The sequence below is a fragment of the Xyrauchen texanus genome, chromosome 8 (assembly GCF_025860055.1).
Source record: "Xyrauchen texanus isolate HMW12.3.18 chromosome 8, RBS_HiC_50CHRs, whole genome shotgun sequence".
In the NCBI taxonomy this organism is placed as follows: domain Eukaryota; kingdom Metazoa; phylum Chordata; class Actinopteri; order Cypriniformes; family Catostomidae; genus Xyrauchen; species Xyrauchen texanus.
Window position 1 is genome coordinate 31,057,023 of NC_068283.1, and position 17,444 is coordinate 31,074,466.

At 37.4% G+C, this 17,444-nt stretch overlaps 1 protein-coding gene across 1 annotated transcript; it reads right to left on the bottom strand.

Annotated features, from left to right (window-relative positions):
- Positions 1–11,149: 11,149 nt before the first annotated feature.
- nudt9 (nudix (nucleoside diphosphate linked moiety X)-type motif 9) lies at positions 11,150–15,433 on the bottom strand. The gene is made up of 8 exons (XM_052132406.1): positions 15,290–15,433; positions 14,795–15,019; positions 13,773–13,862; positions 13,570–13,656; positions 13,178–13,289; positions 12,049–12,195; positions 11,891–11,975; positions 11,150–11,807 (listed from the first exon to the last, which is right to left on the bottom strand). The coding sequence occupies exons 1-8, from the start codon at positions 15,379–15,381 to the stop codon at positions 11,662–11,664; spliced, it is 984 nt and encodes a 327-aa protein (XP_051988366.1). The 5' UTR covers positions 15,382–15,433; the 3' UTR covers positions 11,150–11,661.
- Positions 15,434–17,444: the final 2,011 nt, after the last annotated feature.

Sequence of the window (17,444 nt, forward strand, 5' to 3'; positions counted from 1 at the left end):
GGCCCGAGGCGGCGGGGGGGGGGGGCCTTAGAAGTCAGTTTTCTATACATACATATTTGGTAAGGGGGCCCAGCAAGATGGTTTGTACCCAGGGCCCAAAATTTGGTGCTACGCCCCTGCAAATCAAAGTGCTCTACTTGCAAAGCAATAACCTATTACTAATTATATTTCTATAGCTGTTTTTAGGTGTGCACTGAGCAAGTTTTTGCTCGTATTATCTTGGACTTACAGTAGCACCTAGTGGTGTGGATGCAGCCTAATTCAAAATCAATAGTTCTCAGTGACAATCCTGTCATACAATGAGGCGAGCAAACATAAATTGCACCGAACATCTAGTTAATCCAAAACTTTTAATAGTAGGTTTAATTTACCCTTTGTGTTTGAAAAAACAAGCGCTTTTGTAGAAATGTACTATTCACAATCAGCCATGATTAATGTTATCCAAGAGTGAGTGTCCAAAAACAAGACTGATACTGGGATTAAGTAGTTTTCAGATGGTCATGTGATTCTAAAATTGCAGCCAACATGAGGGCGCCCCTGCCCTATGCGCAGTAAAACAGCTATTAGAAGTTTACTGAAGAGTCCTCGTCTCATGCGAGTGGTTATTTCATACGTTTCAAAATTACAATTAATTTCTTTAGGTAAACGCTATAATGGGGAAGCGTTACTATGTGCAGCTTTTAAATATTTGTTAAAATAATAAATAATTTGCAACCACACAATTAGAACCAGAGGAATCTTAAATCAGACAGCAGAGGAGCAACTTCTGATACAAGTGATTATCTTGATGGTAAACAAGACGATGCACCAAAAAAGCACTTATCAGTCAGCTCAGCGAAAATTAGTTACAACAAGTAAAGACTTGACAGTATTGTTGCAGTATTCTGTTCGCTACGGTCATGCGCAGTGAAAATTCGAAGTCGCGAGCTGAATTCGATGCAGAGCCGTTGCTGTGTTACAAACGAGCCGTTATATATCGTCTGTTTAAAATGTTCAGCTCTTTGAAAGCATTTTGAAAATGAGCATTTTTTTCAAAAGTAAACCTACAATTAAATTTTGGACAGTTAACGAGATGTCCGGTGTAATTTATATTTGCCTTGTCTCATCGTATGACAGGATTGTGATTGTGACTGAGAACCGGGACACTAACTGACAAGGCAAGTGTGAAAATGAGAAACTGCATGACTAGTTCCTTAAAAATCCTTTGTACCTTTCCCTAACCAAAAGCCTACTACATATTAGGCCCCTCATATAAGACTCGGGTAGTGTTTTACGTTTCAGGGTGCAGAAGACGAACTAATCGGTTTAGAGGAGCAGACGACAGCAATCATCGATCACAAATTCAAAGACGACTCTTCTCTGACTACGTAGGGCTATAACATATTGTTATATCTATTGTTTGCAGTGCTATTCTGGATGAATATATAGTAAATAATATACAATTAATTCAGAATAGCACTTTTACAATAATTTTGGCATGTTAATGAAATAATTACTTCCTTCAACTTGCTCATAAAGCATCAACTATTTCCAAGTCCATCAAAACAGGAACAGCATCCAAAGGAAAGTTTATCCACCCAAGGAAACAGTGGCTTAAAGGTAAACTTAAACTGTGTTGTACTGTTGTCTAGTCAAGCTGAAAAGAGTTGGCCTAATAAACTTGATTTGTACACTGCATTTTAGAATCAGGAAGTTACCTCTGAAATGGACCATAACAGCAGCAATATTCTGTTGAATCCCAAAACCAAGGGGTCCTCTGATCTGCACAGCTACATTCAAAAGATGACTGTTGAGTAAGCAGATTCTTTGAGAGTGATTGCTATGAAGTTTTGATCAAGGGTGTTTAAGGGGATAGTTCACGCAAAAATGAAAATTCTCATAATTTATTCAACATATTTAAGTAATTTGTTCCTGTAATTCTCCACTTTTACATCTTCTTTTTTTAATTTGCTATCCACATTTTTTGTGCATATCACCACCGGCTGGTCAAAGGTGTAGATTTATAGTAATAAAATAAAACTAAATAAATAAAAATACATGTCGAGAAGACGCTGTTTTCTTCACTGTGAAAGCAAAACATCTTTGTTTGGACTTCCAAAGGTAGACGAATTGAAGTATCAGTAGTTAAAATGTATTTTTACCACTATTCCTCAGCAGTACATCCACAAACAATGCTGGATTTTCAAGTTGGTTACCCCTGAAAGATGGTGCAGTTCCCACTTTGTTAGGACAATCTGGCACTTCAGGATCACAACCTGTAAGTTTGCCTGATTATTTGTGAATTGATCTGCTACCAAGTGTTCAAATGCAGAGTTTTGTGTTGTAACTAACGTGTACTCCCAGTGCACAGCTGTAGGCATCTGCTAATCTGTTAGCTTATGTTATTGTGTTGAAATAGTTTTGCTAATCAGCTGCGGGCCCACGGTTACCTACAATTGTGTTGAATTATGCAGATTGTTTGATGTTCTTACTATCATGAATAGTGATCAAGTGTGGAGATGTATTTGTTTTTACAAACAGTAATTTTACATCTGCAATCCATGGTAGTGCTCGGCTAACTTGCTATGTAATGGTATTGTTTTGGTAAGTGTTTACTATTCAGCTGTAGGCCGGTTTTTACCTAAAACTGTGTAATAAAATGGTCGATCTCAAGAGTCTTATAATTATATAATTACAAGCTGTAATGTTATGGCCACTATCCTTGGTGGTCCACGGCTAACTCGCTCATTAACGGGAGTAAGCCTCTGTTCTCCATTCATATCTTGGGCAAAAAAGTTCGGCTACACCCATTACTGCAAAAGATGACTAATTAAGATGCACTATGTGTCTTTTACTTTTTTAGGTTCACAATAATCAACATTGTACTTGTAAGAAAGCTTAAAAATTCAAATTTACCACTGTGAAACCTCCTGCTCAAGTCGTGCTTGTGCAGGTGGGTCGGGTTCGATCAGCTTGTTCTGAAATAACTTTCATTATTTCATTCATTATCGGACTCTGGCTCAAACTGGTATGGCAAAAACCGACGCCAACATTACCATAATTGCAGTAGTGTTTACAGCTGCTCGGCAAGGTTCAGGAGCTGAAACTCGCTTATGGTAAGGGCTGTTACATTTCCGACACGCGCTCTACGCAGTTGACCAATCACAACAGATTAGGCCAGCTGAGCTGACCAATCAGAGCAGACTGGGCTTTTCGGAAAGGGGGACTTTAAAGAGACAGGAGGTAAATCAGAACTTTTTGGCCAGAGTATGAAGAGCGGGAAACTAAATGTACAGTATGAGAAAAATAATGTGGTTTTTTTACATTAAAGCATGTAAACCTATTCTAGTAGACCCCCAAAATATTATTATGAACCTGTAAATTAGCATATTATGGGCTCTTTAAATATTTATATTTCTCACCCACACCATATCGCTTCTACACTGGAGTAGTATGGATTAGCTTTATGTGGCCTTTATATGCTTTTTGGAACTTCAAAGTTCTGGCCACCATTCACTTGCATTGTGAGGACCTTACAGAGCTTAGATATTCTTCTAAAAATCTTTGTTTGTGTTCAGCAGAAGTAAGAAAGTAATACACATCAGGGATTGCATGAGAGTGAGTAAATAATAAGAGAATTTTCATTTTGGGGTGAACTATACCTTTGAATTGTTAGGACCATGACAGAAGAGACTTTGTTTATACAGCTAGATTAAATCACAATATTTCAATGTTTTTCATTAGCAAAGCATAGAAGTTTTTTTATCTAAACAAAATCTACTCACAAACATTTTTATACTTTTTGCTAATCATTGTCTATTTTCTATGCATTGATTATACAGTATGTCTATTATACAAGACTTATAAAGATTTGCCCATTTGTTTTAGAGAGTGGATGATTTTAAGTGAAGGTTTGCCAGATGAGGTGAGTTTAGTTGCAAGTGTTTGGAAGTGCATACAAAGAATATTATATTTAATGCGCAGTGACTGTCTTTATATGCTTATATGTACTATTGGACTGTTTCAATTCTAAAAGTTTGCAGTAATATTTAATTAGAATATGGCAGAGTCATGAATATTCAAATCCAATTCAGAAGAAGATATGAAGATTAAATTTTCAATTACTGTTTACTGATGTACTTACTGTACTGTCAAACTAAATTTGCTTGTTTTTGATGTGTAGATCAGCAGGGATGACTTCTCAGCCTTGTGTCTTAGAATTATAGAATGGGTAATGAAAGCTGCTTCAACAGTTCTGATCCCTGCTCTTGAGCTCACTTTGGGAAAGAAAGACAGCTTGCCCTTAAACCCTTCCAGTGTAGTGATTCCATGCAACACAACCTGCTGCTTTGAGAATAAAAAACTAAAGGAGACAGAGTCTGTTCTCTCCAGCATTGTACAGCTTAGTCTGAACTCAGTTTCCTGCAAATGCAGCAGTGACAAGGCAGCTGGCAGGAGAAGAACTCCAACACACTACCCCTCACTAAATAGGTAAATACAGTAACAAAAGCCACATGTCATTTAAGGTCAAATTGTGGCATACTGGGCCACATGTAATGAGATAACGCAGTAAAACAGTGAAAATGTAGATTTGTATCAACAAAATGTATAGCATCTGTATTTAGCAAGGTCTGTTTTTAGCAGGTCACCAAATTATACATTAGACGAGGACTGCAAACAGAGTTTTACTTTACACTCTTCGTCACGACCACAACAGGAAAGCAGGGAAGGGAAGGGTCTGCATTCTTCTGCTCCACTGGAGTCCCTGTTTGGGATTTCAGAGGACATTATCCTCAGCAAAGTTCAACAAGGAATCTCCAAGTCAATAAGTGATAAAATACTGTCATCCACACACAAAGAGAAAAATCATCCTAAACTAGACTCAACTAAGTTTAGTATAGATCTGGCGAAGAGCATTATAAAGCAAACAAATTCCATAATGGCAAAGACTCTGCACAGGAAAGCTTCATCTCAGGCTTGTTTAGACATTGAGACTAGTGATGCTAATGTCCCATCACTTCAAGAGATCCTACAAACAGTCTCTGAAAAGGTGCTGGATAATATTTTAGAACAGAGACCAACAACAGCAAGTTATGAGTTGGACAGGAGTAATCTTTCCAAATTGTCTGCTTCTGCAATGCAATCCATTGTTCTCATTTTAAAGGTAATTAATAACTGCACTGATGGACAAAGTGCCAATGATGGTACAGAAACCGATTCTGCAGTGTGCCACTCTCTCAGCAACTTTCTGTTTGCAGTTGCAAAGGAACTTAAAGCTCTTGCAATCCAAAGCAGTTCAGCTCACACTGTAGACATATTTGACTCACCAGAACGCAGTAGAGGATCTGGTCATGACCTATTTCTAAAAAACATATGCAAGGGTAATATTGTTCAGGCAGTAGAGGAAAGATTGACACACATCTTTGAAACATTCAAGAATTCTTCTATTTTCTCTGGTTCATTGCACCAGACTGATTCACAAGGATGTCTAGGGGAACGGTCAGAGGCTCCTGAGAACATACCTCCAATCAGTTGTTTCCTTTCAGATGGAAGAATCACCAAAATATCCACAGATGTTGTAGATGTTGTATCTTACACAATTCTGTCCACTTTGGAAACAATGAATGGCAAGGCTTCATTATCTGGATCTCAGCATCAATACTTCGATTTAGAGCCTGAGCCATGTGATGTCAAACATGTTTGCCATGTGATAGTCACAAAAGTGTCTGAAAAGATCTCCCCAGTTTTGTCTCTCGCCAAAATATCATCACCCCTCAAATCAGACCTTGTTGATGTCCTTTCTGCAGTAACTGCTGCAACAGCATGTCAGGCATTTAAGATGGAGCTTGATAATGAATGTTCACAATTCTCCACAACTGAGGAGTCAGTGTCAGCTAACCCATTGGCCAGGCAATTAGTGACCTCCCTCACACAGACTTTTGGGGACATCATCCAGGGTTGTTCGACCATTCTTGAGCCATCAGCAGTAACTGAGTTGCCCTCACCATCTCTGGCAGGTCAGCCCTGCTCTAAGAAGGAGAGCATTTTATTTAGCCGTTCTAGGTCTTCTGATTCACAAGAGTCTCAAATTGCATTTGCCCCTGAAACAAGCAATGCATCTATGTGCTTTAAGATAACAGAGAGTGATCCCACCTCTGGGATTCCTGATGGAGAACTAAAGGAAGTGAGCAGTTCAATGGAACTGAATGCCCAGTCAGGATCCAGAGTGTTGTGTGAAGAAGTTAGGTTTTGGGCCAGTAAGCTCTACCATGATGTTCTTGACAAGCTAAAAAGATTAGCAGTGTTTCAACAGCTTGGAGAAGGCAAATATGTGGACATCGAGAGCACAAGTGGATCAGAAAATGCCCAGTCCTGTGTTGGCTCTTTGACAGATCAATTCAACCTTTTTTCCTACACTAAAGAAATAATTCAGCAAGTTCTGGATTCACTTTCTTCTTCACTCTCAAAGAATAGCAAATGTACCACAAAGACTGATCTCTCAGATATATCTCTTGACTCCTGTAAAATGCTTGAGAGGATTATCTCCTCCTATGATGTCTCTTCAATTTCCATAACATCACCTAGTATGCTGAGACCAGTTCATGGAACCCAAGGATCTGACACCAGGTTATCAGGAAAGAGAGATACAGGGCCAACAACTGAGCAGATCCAAACTGAAGCAAGAAAAATAGTAAGCGAGGTGCTGCTTAAATCAATAATTCTTCTTTTCACACACTCCATTGGTAATGCCTCACAACAGAGCACACCAGACACATCAAAAAATGTGTCTTCTGCTGCAAGAGATGTTCTGAACATTATTATGAATGGTCTAAAGCATGTTACACACTCCACCTCATCAGTGACAAAGTCAACCATATTAGATGGTAGTTTCACCGAAACTGAATCAGCACATTTGGAATCCCATCAGAAACATGCTATTGACAAATTCCAGGTCACTGGCCATAACATTTTTGACCAAGTTCACAATCGAATTAAGATGTTTTTCTTCGTATTTCCACCAATAGACACAGATGAGGGTAGTCAATATGTTTTTGAGCAGTCTCAAGGTAAAATAGAAGACTTTGGCACCATGTCCAACCAGTTTTCTGTGAACACATGCTCTAAAGAAATCATCCACCAGGTAGTATCGTCATTGCATTTACAAGTATCTCAAGTGGATTCCTTAAAAGGGAGACGATCAAATATTTCCCTTGCAGCCTGTGAATTGGTGGACTCTGTCATCTCCGCACTAGATACTGCTTCCACTTGTGCTAGTCCTGATTCTTCTCAATTAGAAGATCAATCATTTTGGAAACAAGAGCTTACAACCAACAATGATTTGAAAGATGCTATCATACGTGCCACAGCCAGCCAGATTGCAATGGAGGCCATCATCAAAGCCTTGGTTTTTGTTACCACAGAATTTTGCAAAACTGAAGCAGTACTCTCAGAGACTGAATTTTCTGCCACAGAAGAGCCAGTTCCTTCTGCCCCATCAAAAACTCTGTCTCCTACGTCATCACCTGAGAGTGTTGTTGCCCTAGACATAGTGAGTACGATTGTGAAAGATTTGGAGAGCTTATCAGAGTTTATAGAGGTGCCAATTACTTGGGAATCCAGCAACACAAACAAACTTCAAGAGCAATTGAAATCCCAGAATGGAATAAATGATGCCAACATGTTTCTCACTTTCTCAGAGGAATACATACCATTAAAAGCCCTATGCATTTTTCACAAGGTTAAGTCCAACGTCAAGAAATTTTTCTCCCTTATTTCACCAGTCAGCATTAATTATGATCTTAACAAATCTGTTGGAATTGATGTCGCAGGAACTAAATCTGTTAAAGCATTCTGCAAGCCTACAAAGAGTAAACCACTACAAACAGAATTCAAAGCCCACTCCCTCCAAAAAGGTCACAGTCAAAGTGGCACCAGTGAAATCACAGCAATCACACAGGATGCAATCAGCATTTGTGCTAAAGAAGTTGTTAGCCAGGTCTTATCTGCTATTAAAACAGCACTGGATACAAAAGAGTTTTCTCCATCAGGGCTTAAGGTGACCAAACTATCCCTTGCAGCCAGTCAGATAGTTGATTCCCTACTAGTTGGCATACAAGAGTTCAACTACTATCATGTTCAGGAGCTCAAAAGAACTGACAGTTATGATGAGCATTTTTCCATCATTGACGAGAATGATGTAGGTGTGCTTTCAAAATGTCAAAACATCCTTGCAGCAGATAAAGAAAAGTTTACAGATGACTCTAAAGTAATGACAAAAGCACAGTTTTCTTCATCTAGAGAATCATTTGTGAAAAAGGCAGATGAGACTTATGGAAAAGAAAATCAGATGTTACCTTCCATGCCAACAAGGCTTTCCCCTGGGTGTTATTTTGAACAGCTCCTTTCCACTGAGAGCCTCTGTTTGTATTCTGCCAATCTCATCCAAAAAGTACAACATATTTTTGAGGAAAAAAGTTCTGAACAGATGCTTACGTTTCCTGCAAACAGAAGTTATTTGGAACAAACTTTCTTTACAGATTTTGGCAAAGTTGGAAATCCTGCAGTGTCTCATATGGATGCATTTGTTGGTACATTTGCTAAACATTTAGTGAGGACTCTGTTACAGAATTGCCTGGGGGTATCACCAACTTCTTCAGTTCAGTTATCCCAAGAACAAAATAATAATTTACTGACCAGCTTTCACACTACCTTTGTCAAGACCGAGGCTGCAGAGTTTTCCAACTCAATTTTGCAGCAATTCACTGAGATTTTGACCAACAGTGTTTTGGATGCCCTGTCTGATGCCTGTGGCACTCAAATATGTTTTAAAGGTAAGATCAACATACATATTTAGGAGGAATAATTGATAACAATTTGAAGCACATTAAACATATCTATTGAATGCTACAGACTGGATGATAAATGTTTCTCTTCAGGTGTCTTGTCAGCACCAAATTCTAACAGTAGGCATGCCACATGTGACACTTCATGCGAAACCCCCATTTACAGAGAAGTTAATGCCAAAAAGTCATCAGCGTCACCAAACACTGAGGTTAGAAGCAACACCATAATTACCCATTCAGTTATATATTCCTGCCTTAAAGGAATAATTCACCCAAATTGAAAGTTCTCTCATCATTTACGCACCCTCATGCCATCCCAGATGTGTTCAACTTATTCTACAACATATTTCAACTCTGTTGGTCCTCACAATGTAAGTGAGTGGGTGCCAAGATTTTGAACCTCCAAAAAAGCATAAAGGTAGCATAAAAGTAATCATACTACTCCAGTGGTTAAATCTATATATTTAGAAGCTATACGATATGTGTTGGTGAGAAATGGGTCAATCCTTTTTTACTATCATCTCCACTTTAAATTTCTTCTTTTGTTTTTGCTGATTTGCATTCTTTGTGCATATAACCACTTACTGGGGGGACTTTACAGTAAAAAAAGGACTTAAATATTGATTGGTTTCTCACCCACACCTATCATATCACTTCTGAAGATATATATTTAACCTTTTTAATGTGCTTTTTGGAACTTCAAAGTTTTGAAACTTATTTACTTACATTTTGAGGACCAACAGAGCTTAAATATTCTTCTAAACAAATTGTTCGTGTCCAGCAGAAGAAAATCATTCACATCTGGGATGGCATGAGGGTGAGTAAATGATGAGAGAACTTTCATGTTTGGGTGAACTATCCCTTTAAATGTTCAAGTGAAAACACATATCTCACATGTTTTGTAGAACTTTGGCATTCAGTGCTTTCATTCCGTTCCTGGTGTTCAGCAAATTACTGATAAACCTCATGACAAGACCAAAGAGAAGAGCAGAATGATGGCATTCATTCCTAAGATGCCAAAGACCACAAAGATACCAAAATTCAAGTTAAAGGTTTGCATTATGAGTATTCTTTGATAGTAGTTTAAATGTAGACCAAATCCTTTTATGATTACTACATGATGACTGATTTACTTTTTTTTAATTGCTGTAGATGTTCAGTAAAAAAGTTGAGCCTCTAAAATGTGATAGCCAAACGATGCCCAGAACAGACAGTTTCTCACACGGTGAGTGTTGATAGTAACATATCTGCAGTGTTTTTGATATAGGCCTACGGTAAATAAGCTGCTGAACCACAGATGCCATATTTTTTCCTTAGGATTTGCTGCTAATAGTACATTTTGTTCCTCAAGTCAAGAAAAAACTGTAGTCAACCCCTCACAAGAAGAAGATCCTTCTATTGTAACTTCACCAGTATCAGAGCCTAGAAGACATCCTATTTTGGCCAGTGCATTGACTGTGCTCTCTCATGTCCTGTCCAATGCCTTTAAAGTCCAAAACACAAGCATCTAATTCTTTCTGTTTAACAGTTAATTCTTAAGGAGTTTACTTGTTGGTTAACAAAATACATTGCTACTTTGTTTAAGATTTTTTTAATCTAGATGTCTGAGTATATGATGAAAATAAAAAGTGCTTCAACCACTTTCAATTAATTGACCTTAAAATACTGAAACATGGCATACCTGGCAAAAGGTAAAATAATATGCAGAATGAGTGTTTATTCCTTTGGTTATTACAGAGAAATGTCATATTTAAGCTGACCATATTCTTACTAGGGGAGTAGTGTTCAGTGATGAGTAACAGTAAGAATTTTATGCCTTCATTTACAGTCCTCATACTTTATAGATTTTAAGAAAGTGCACAAATATATGAGTAATAAGTAACCCATATTGGGTTTCAACTTCAAAGCAACAGGGTAGGGTTGCACCAGCTGTGCGTAAGGTCTCACTTAAGTTGAGACGTAATGTTCACACTTAAGGCTTAGTAACAACTAATTTGTTTGTGCTTAATTTGGTTGCACCGCCTGTTCTTAATGCAAAATTTGGCTAGTAGGTTGTAAGCTCTCTGTAAAGTAATGTGTAGTCACATAATATGACATTTACCTGTATTTATCCAATAAGCAGCCTTCAAAAAACACAGAACATTTAAAAAGCTGGGAACTTTAGTTTGATCATGTTACGGTTGAACTGCTGTAATAAATGTTATCCCCATTGAAATACAATACGTAATAAAACAAGACTTAATTAATAGTATATTTAGCTTATGTAAATAACTATATTTGATAACAGTAGAAAGGAACAATAAATAAATACAACAGGCTGGAAAAAATTGACATTTATTATTTTTAATATTTTATATATTTCGTATATGTTGAAACTTGACACTGGGAGGAGTACACAGGAAAGTGCACCATTAGATCGGTTTAATCCTGAAGAGGTTTTTTACATAATGTTTTCTCCTGTAAATGTAAATGAGTGTAAATGCCAACGTCATCATATATGCAAAAGGATTGAAGACTGTCAGCCAAAACATGAACTCACTGATGTCATTAAATAAGTATGCTTTTTTATTCCATCCATTACTCCTGGTCAGAGGCTTCGGTAAACATTTAGTTTATACATAGGGTTATGTCCTACCTAAATATAATGGTGGAATGCTCATTTACTCTCATCAAGTGCCCATTTACAACCACAACTAGGCTAAGTTGTAATGTACGTATACCTGGTGAAACCGGCCCCAGGACCGGACTGATTTTCTTCACATTAGGCTTCTGTTAAATAAGATTTCCCTTCAGTTATTTCCTGACAGAGGACAGAAAGGCACTTTTTAAAATTTCCTCTTTACCAGTGGGCATTTTTTTCCTTGGCAACTGTCTCCAAGAAATGCGAGTGACTTGCATAAAGGGCCAGGGATGAGTCAACGTCAATCCAACTCACTTGACCTGCATCATCGCCTGCTTGCAATGGAAGCTCACTAACACTATTACCTAGGTGAAAATGGTTTAATTAAATATCTGGGGAAGAAGAGCATATTTTAAAAAAAAATCAATATACTGTTTTTGACAATTACCTGATTCATCATGGAAGTTTACTGCAACTGTCTCCATCCAAGCATTATCTGTGTTTCTTGGATCATCTACATAACCTTTATACACCTAATGGGAAAATACATTTTGTGTTTTATAGCACATAAACAATTTGGGTTTTCATAATTTCACACAGTCTCACCTGAAGACCGGGTGAGTTGAAAAGCTCAGTGATCTGCTTTTGGATCTCTTGCCTATTACTTGGAGATGCTTGCAGAGAGTTCATTGCCTCTTCTGAGAACTCCCGCTGCAATGTTTGAGAAATGCGCTCTCCAGGGTCCACCATACCCTGAACACAAGATAACAAATGTGATAACCATAACACGAAGCATATAAGTCAGACTGATTCAAACTGATAACTAGTGAGTCATTTTGAGCCATCTGTTAAAAGAACCAGCTCATAAGTGTCAGTTTTCCATGATTGAAACAACACTAGTTGCACATAATCTTTGTTTTAGAGTGCAGCCAGTAAACACAACTTAATAGAAAGACATGTTGGCATAATTTCGTGGTACACACTTTTTCTTATCTCGTCACATTCAATTCAGACTGCAAGCTCGCAACTTTGGTAAAACAAATTTTTGCCATGGTGGTGGAGATTCAGTAGCGGAGGAGCACTGCCATAAATACATGTCTGGCAATGAGCACTCCATTTTATACCAGAGCCCTTTACCAAGGGAAGCCTACAAAGTTAGCAATGCATAAAGCAGCAGTCCCATAGACATTATATGGGTGGTACACTGGCAAGGAGACACGAAGCCATTTTGTATTGGATGTCTATGGAGGAGATGATTGAGTGTGCTGAATAAACTGCTTTTGTGAGGAAACCGCTCATCACTAAATAAGTCGACCGCCTGTCCGCTAATCTTCAACGTGTTTCACACTAAACAATCTTTCTGGAATGAACTATGTGTGAAGTTTACGATGATAAAATTGCTGGTTGATAAGAGAAGACAGATTTTGCAATAGGTAGTTGTCATTTTACAGCTCTCACAATTAATTTGCGTGGTATCCACAAATGGTGACGCTAGTTGACCGTTACACTCTCTCTTAAAGTAAAAACATAGAAGTTGAAGATCTTTGTTTATACTGCCCTAAAGCCAAAATGCTGTAACTATGGCAACACTGAAAGTGAGAAAAATGGCTTTGCAGTTCTTTGAATGTCCCCTCCAGCCAAATTTGGAATATTAATTGTCACAGTCTGTTTTCACAAATCAATTAAATAAATTGTGTAGTTACTGCGATTTGCTTTTATATGGCAGTATACTCACCCCTGGGATGGCCCATTCCCCACAGTCAATCCTCTTGATGGACACAAACTGAAGCAAAGGTAGCTGAGAGTTAATGTGGTGGACAGGCAGTCCTGCAGAGTCTCTCTTCCACCTGTAGGAGTCCACAGGAAAGATGATAATGTAATGGGTTTATGAAGAGAGCTTAAAGTGGGAGTGTTTGAAGCATCTAATCCTAACCCATTGCACAATGAGTGCCTGGCATGCATGACTGCATACAAGGCTTAAAATACAGAAAGCAATACATGGAATTAAGTTTGGCCGGTCCCATGGGAGAGTTCCAGGTGAAAGGTTACAGAATATCAGGTAGGTGAAATGAGTGTGAAAGTGGAGCCTACCAGTTTTACTATGCATAATGTCACACACTTCAGTACCTGGTAACTATTGGGTCAGCAGCATGGTTAGGACCCCACCTGCCCAATAGTCCTCGGCCTTCTAGTCCAGTTCTTCCATGTGGATTACTGAGAGTGATTTGCATTGAATAAAGACACTAATAAGAAAGGCAGTAGGTTTATAGTGTAAATGTTATAAATACTCAAATAACTGGGATGACATGCACTATTAATGTTTCACTCACAGTGGACTGCCATTCTTTATACGATATGGGCCCTTGTGGCTTTTCCTCTCGACAGATCCATCCAAAGAATTGAACTGCAGGGAAAATGCCCTTAAGGAAGTGTAAATAGGTTAATTGATTAAACAATTTTTTTTAATAAAAAATATATGGTCAACCACTATCGTTATAGGGTACGACAAGGTTAAAGGCACACCTCAAGGAAAATTTCATTTTTTTCTAATCACAAAGTTTATCAAGATTCAGGAAATACATTTAGTCTTAATGTTCATATCAACCATCAGAATGAGTAAAAAAAAATATCTCCGCATATTTTATCATGTGGCTTGTTGAGCGCGTTACGGCGGAGACGTAGCACATGTGGAGGCTTCACGCTATTCTCCGCGGCATCCACACACAACTCAACGCACGCCCCAACGAGAGCGAACCACATTATGGCGACCACGAGGAGGTTACCCCATGTGACTCTACCCTCCCTAGCACCGGGCCAATTTGGTTGCTTCGGAGGCCTGTCTGGAGTGACTCAGCACTCCCTGGATTCGAACTCGTAACTCCAGGGGTGGTAGTCAGTGTCTTTAATTTAATATATATTGACAGAGAGTACATTAACAAATTATAATATGTATTTTGTCTCAAAATAAAATGTAATCATTTCCAGGATATTAATGAGCTACATAAATTTGCAACATTTTAAAAATGATTAAATATTAGATTATATTATCTCAAAATCAAACTTTAGACATTGCACGCAATGATCTCATGGAACAGAACAAATTAGTAGTGCATAGTGACACACAGGTGTTTAGGAAATTGCTGTGGTAGTTGTTGATGCCATTTAGTCTTTTGGAAGAAAATAACATTAACAGTGCCTTTTACCTCAGGGGCCTTTAGCCCTATTGTACCCTACTTCTGTTACTTGTTGTGCACATCTAGTGTATTCTTAAATTAGTAAGAAAAAGTGCAGTCCAATGTAATATTTCACTACGGGTGTTTTTACGTTTTGTCCTATAATACTTTTTACTCACCCAATATCTGGGTCAGCCCAAACAGGCTTATTCAGCACAACTGGGGCGGTGTAGTTAACAGGGTTATACTGGGGCCAGTCTGTCTCCCAGTCCACTTTGTCATCAGGGACTGGAAAGCGTCTTGTGTCTGAGCCGGGATATACTGGGCAACGAGCCTTGATGTGCGCGGCTGAAGACATGAAGGCAGATCTGGATGCACAGAAACTGGAAATGCTGTTTTTCCAGCTGAAAACAAGTGTAAAGAAACTATACATTTAAACCTGAAGGGGAAATTGCACAAGATATATAAGAAATCTACTACTACCACCACGGAACCTGCCTGTCACTTACTCTACAGAAGAAGAGTAGTCTACCACACGAGAGAGTCCAATAAGCGCGAATATTAAGAACAGTCAAGCTATTTCGCGAATACACCTGCCAATCTCGATGTCACAGTGTTTTATTACTACTACAGCTTCAACATTGAACTGAATATTTAAACATGTATTTACATACCAGGTCCCACTTGTGCCAACGGCGTATGGAAGCCCAATAAGACTCAACGCTAAATGCACCGACGCAACCCAGTGCTGGGAAAGCGCTTTCATTCCAAATCAGTCCACAACACATTCAAAGCTGCAGCAACCAGGAAGCGAGCGATCTCTGCCCAGCCTTTGCAGTGACGTAATGCATGCGACCAGATAATGATCATGAGCACTGGCGTAACAGATTTCGGCAACGCTTTAAAATACTGTCGCATTTGTTAACATGAACTGACAACGATATTGTATATGTTAAAATCAGTTAATGCGTTATGAACTAACAATGAACAATTGTATTTTATTAACAAACATCAACAAATAATAATAAATAGACCTACTGTAAAAAAAATCTATTGTTCATTGTTTGTTCATGATATACAGGGTTGTGAGGGTTACTTTTGAAATGTACTCCACTACAGATTAAAGAATACATGCTGTAAAATGTAATTTGTAACGTATTTCATTAGATTACTCAAGGTCAGTAACGTATTCAAAATTATGATCCAACGTGAATTTTCTTGATAAACAAATATGACTGTGTCTGTAATATGTGCATGTAAAATGGCTAGAAATAGCATTTTAGCTTAGCGTAGAGCTGACAATTTACACCTATTTCTTCTGCTCCAAACTTACTTCTCTGTCTGCTCGTATGAATGTAACATCATAAGAAAGTGTTTCACCTCTGTTCAAATTCACTTTGGATCGCATCATTTATATGGATAAATGTTTTCCATCTGAAATGACTAAATATTAAATTAAATAAATTACAATAAAATGCAAAGTAATCGCTTCAGTAATCAAAATACTTTTTGAATTTAACTGTATTATAATTAACAATTATTTAAATAGTAATTGTAGTGGAATACAGTTACTTATATTTTGTATTTTAAATACATAATCCTGTTACATTGTATTCCGTTACTCCCCAACACTGATGATACCTAACATGTTTTCTAATGTTAACAAATGTAAACTTATTATAAAGTGTTATCCATATTTCTTACCTGCTTGTAGGCTGTAAGCTTTTGGAATAACAGATTGAATTATACAAAATGGAAAGAATTCTGGCTTCTTCGGAAAATGTTTCTTCTGTAGTTAGAGTCTCTCTTAAGTTTATTTGTAATGGTTAAACTGTAAATTACTAACAAAGTTAAATGACTTTTGGATAATTGTTCCTTTTGTCATCACTATGAAGTAACAGTTGACCACTTATTTTGTATTGACTTTTAAAATTTTGTGAAAAGGAATATATCCCCAAACTTCTGTATCAGCCCAACATTTGTATTTTTTTTTGGTGATTCTGTAAAGTTAGACCCTTTTTATATTAGTTTTACAATTTATTATTATTTATAATAATATGTTATATTGTCAAATATATGTCAAAATGTTATATTGATACCTGTAAATTCTCAAAGAAAATCTATTTTCAAGAAATATGTTAAATAGTAATTAAATTCTTAAAAAAGATAGTAATACTCTTTTATGGTGTATTATATAAGATAGAATATGCTTAATATTGCTTAATGTAAGAGCACTGGCATAAACTGTGAGAGGTCATGATTTGCAATCTCACTAGTAGATGTTTATATCTCTTGTGAAGTCAGTATACTGTTGTAAACATCGGCCCCAAATAATGGATTTTGTATAAACCATGACATGCATTGGTGCCTAATGCAGTACTTTCAGTCGGAGAGTCCTATTTTACTCCATAATAATAATAAAAAAATTTAAAAATATAAGTTATATTTAACATATAAATAATGAAATGGCGCAAAATTGGAAGCCGTCGCCAAACTCTACTTCTAAATTCATTGAAACATCCCAATCATGACAGTTATTCATAATTTACCCCCAACTCTCATTATGACAATGTGAAAAAATTATAGATTATACAAATTGTGAATTATTAAAAAAAAAAAAAGCAGTGCTCTCCTGGAATTTCATTTCTTTCTTTTTTTTTACCACTACAACAGAATCTTTTCTGTAGTAAAGTAAAAACAAAAATGAACGTGTTACAGTAATTACAATCATTATTTAAAACAATGGGTCTGCCTCATTTTTGAAGTCAAATTCCAGATGCGTTACGGTAATGAGAATTGGTGGGTAAATTTTACATAACTCATGTCCTG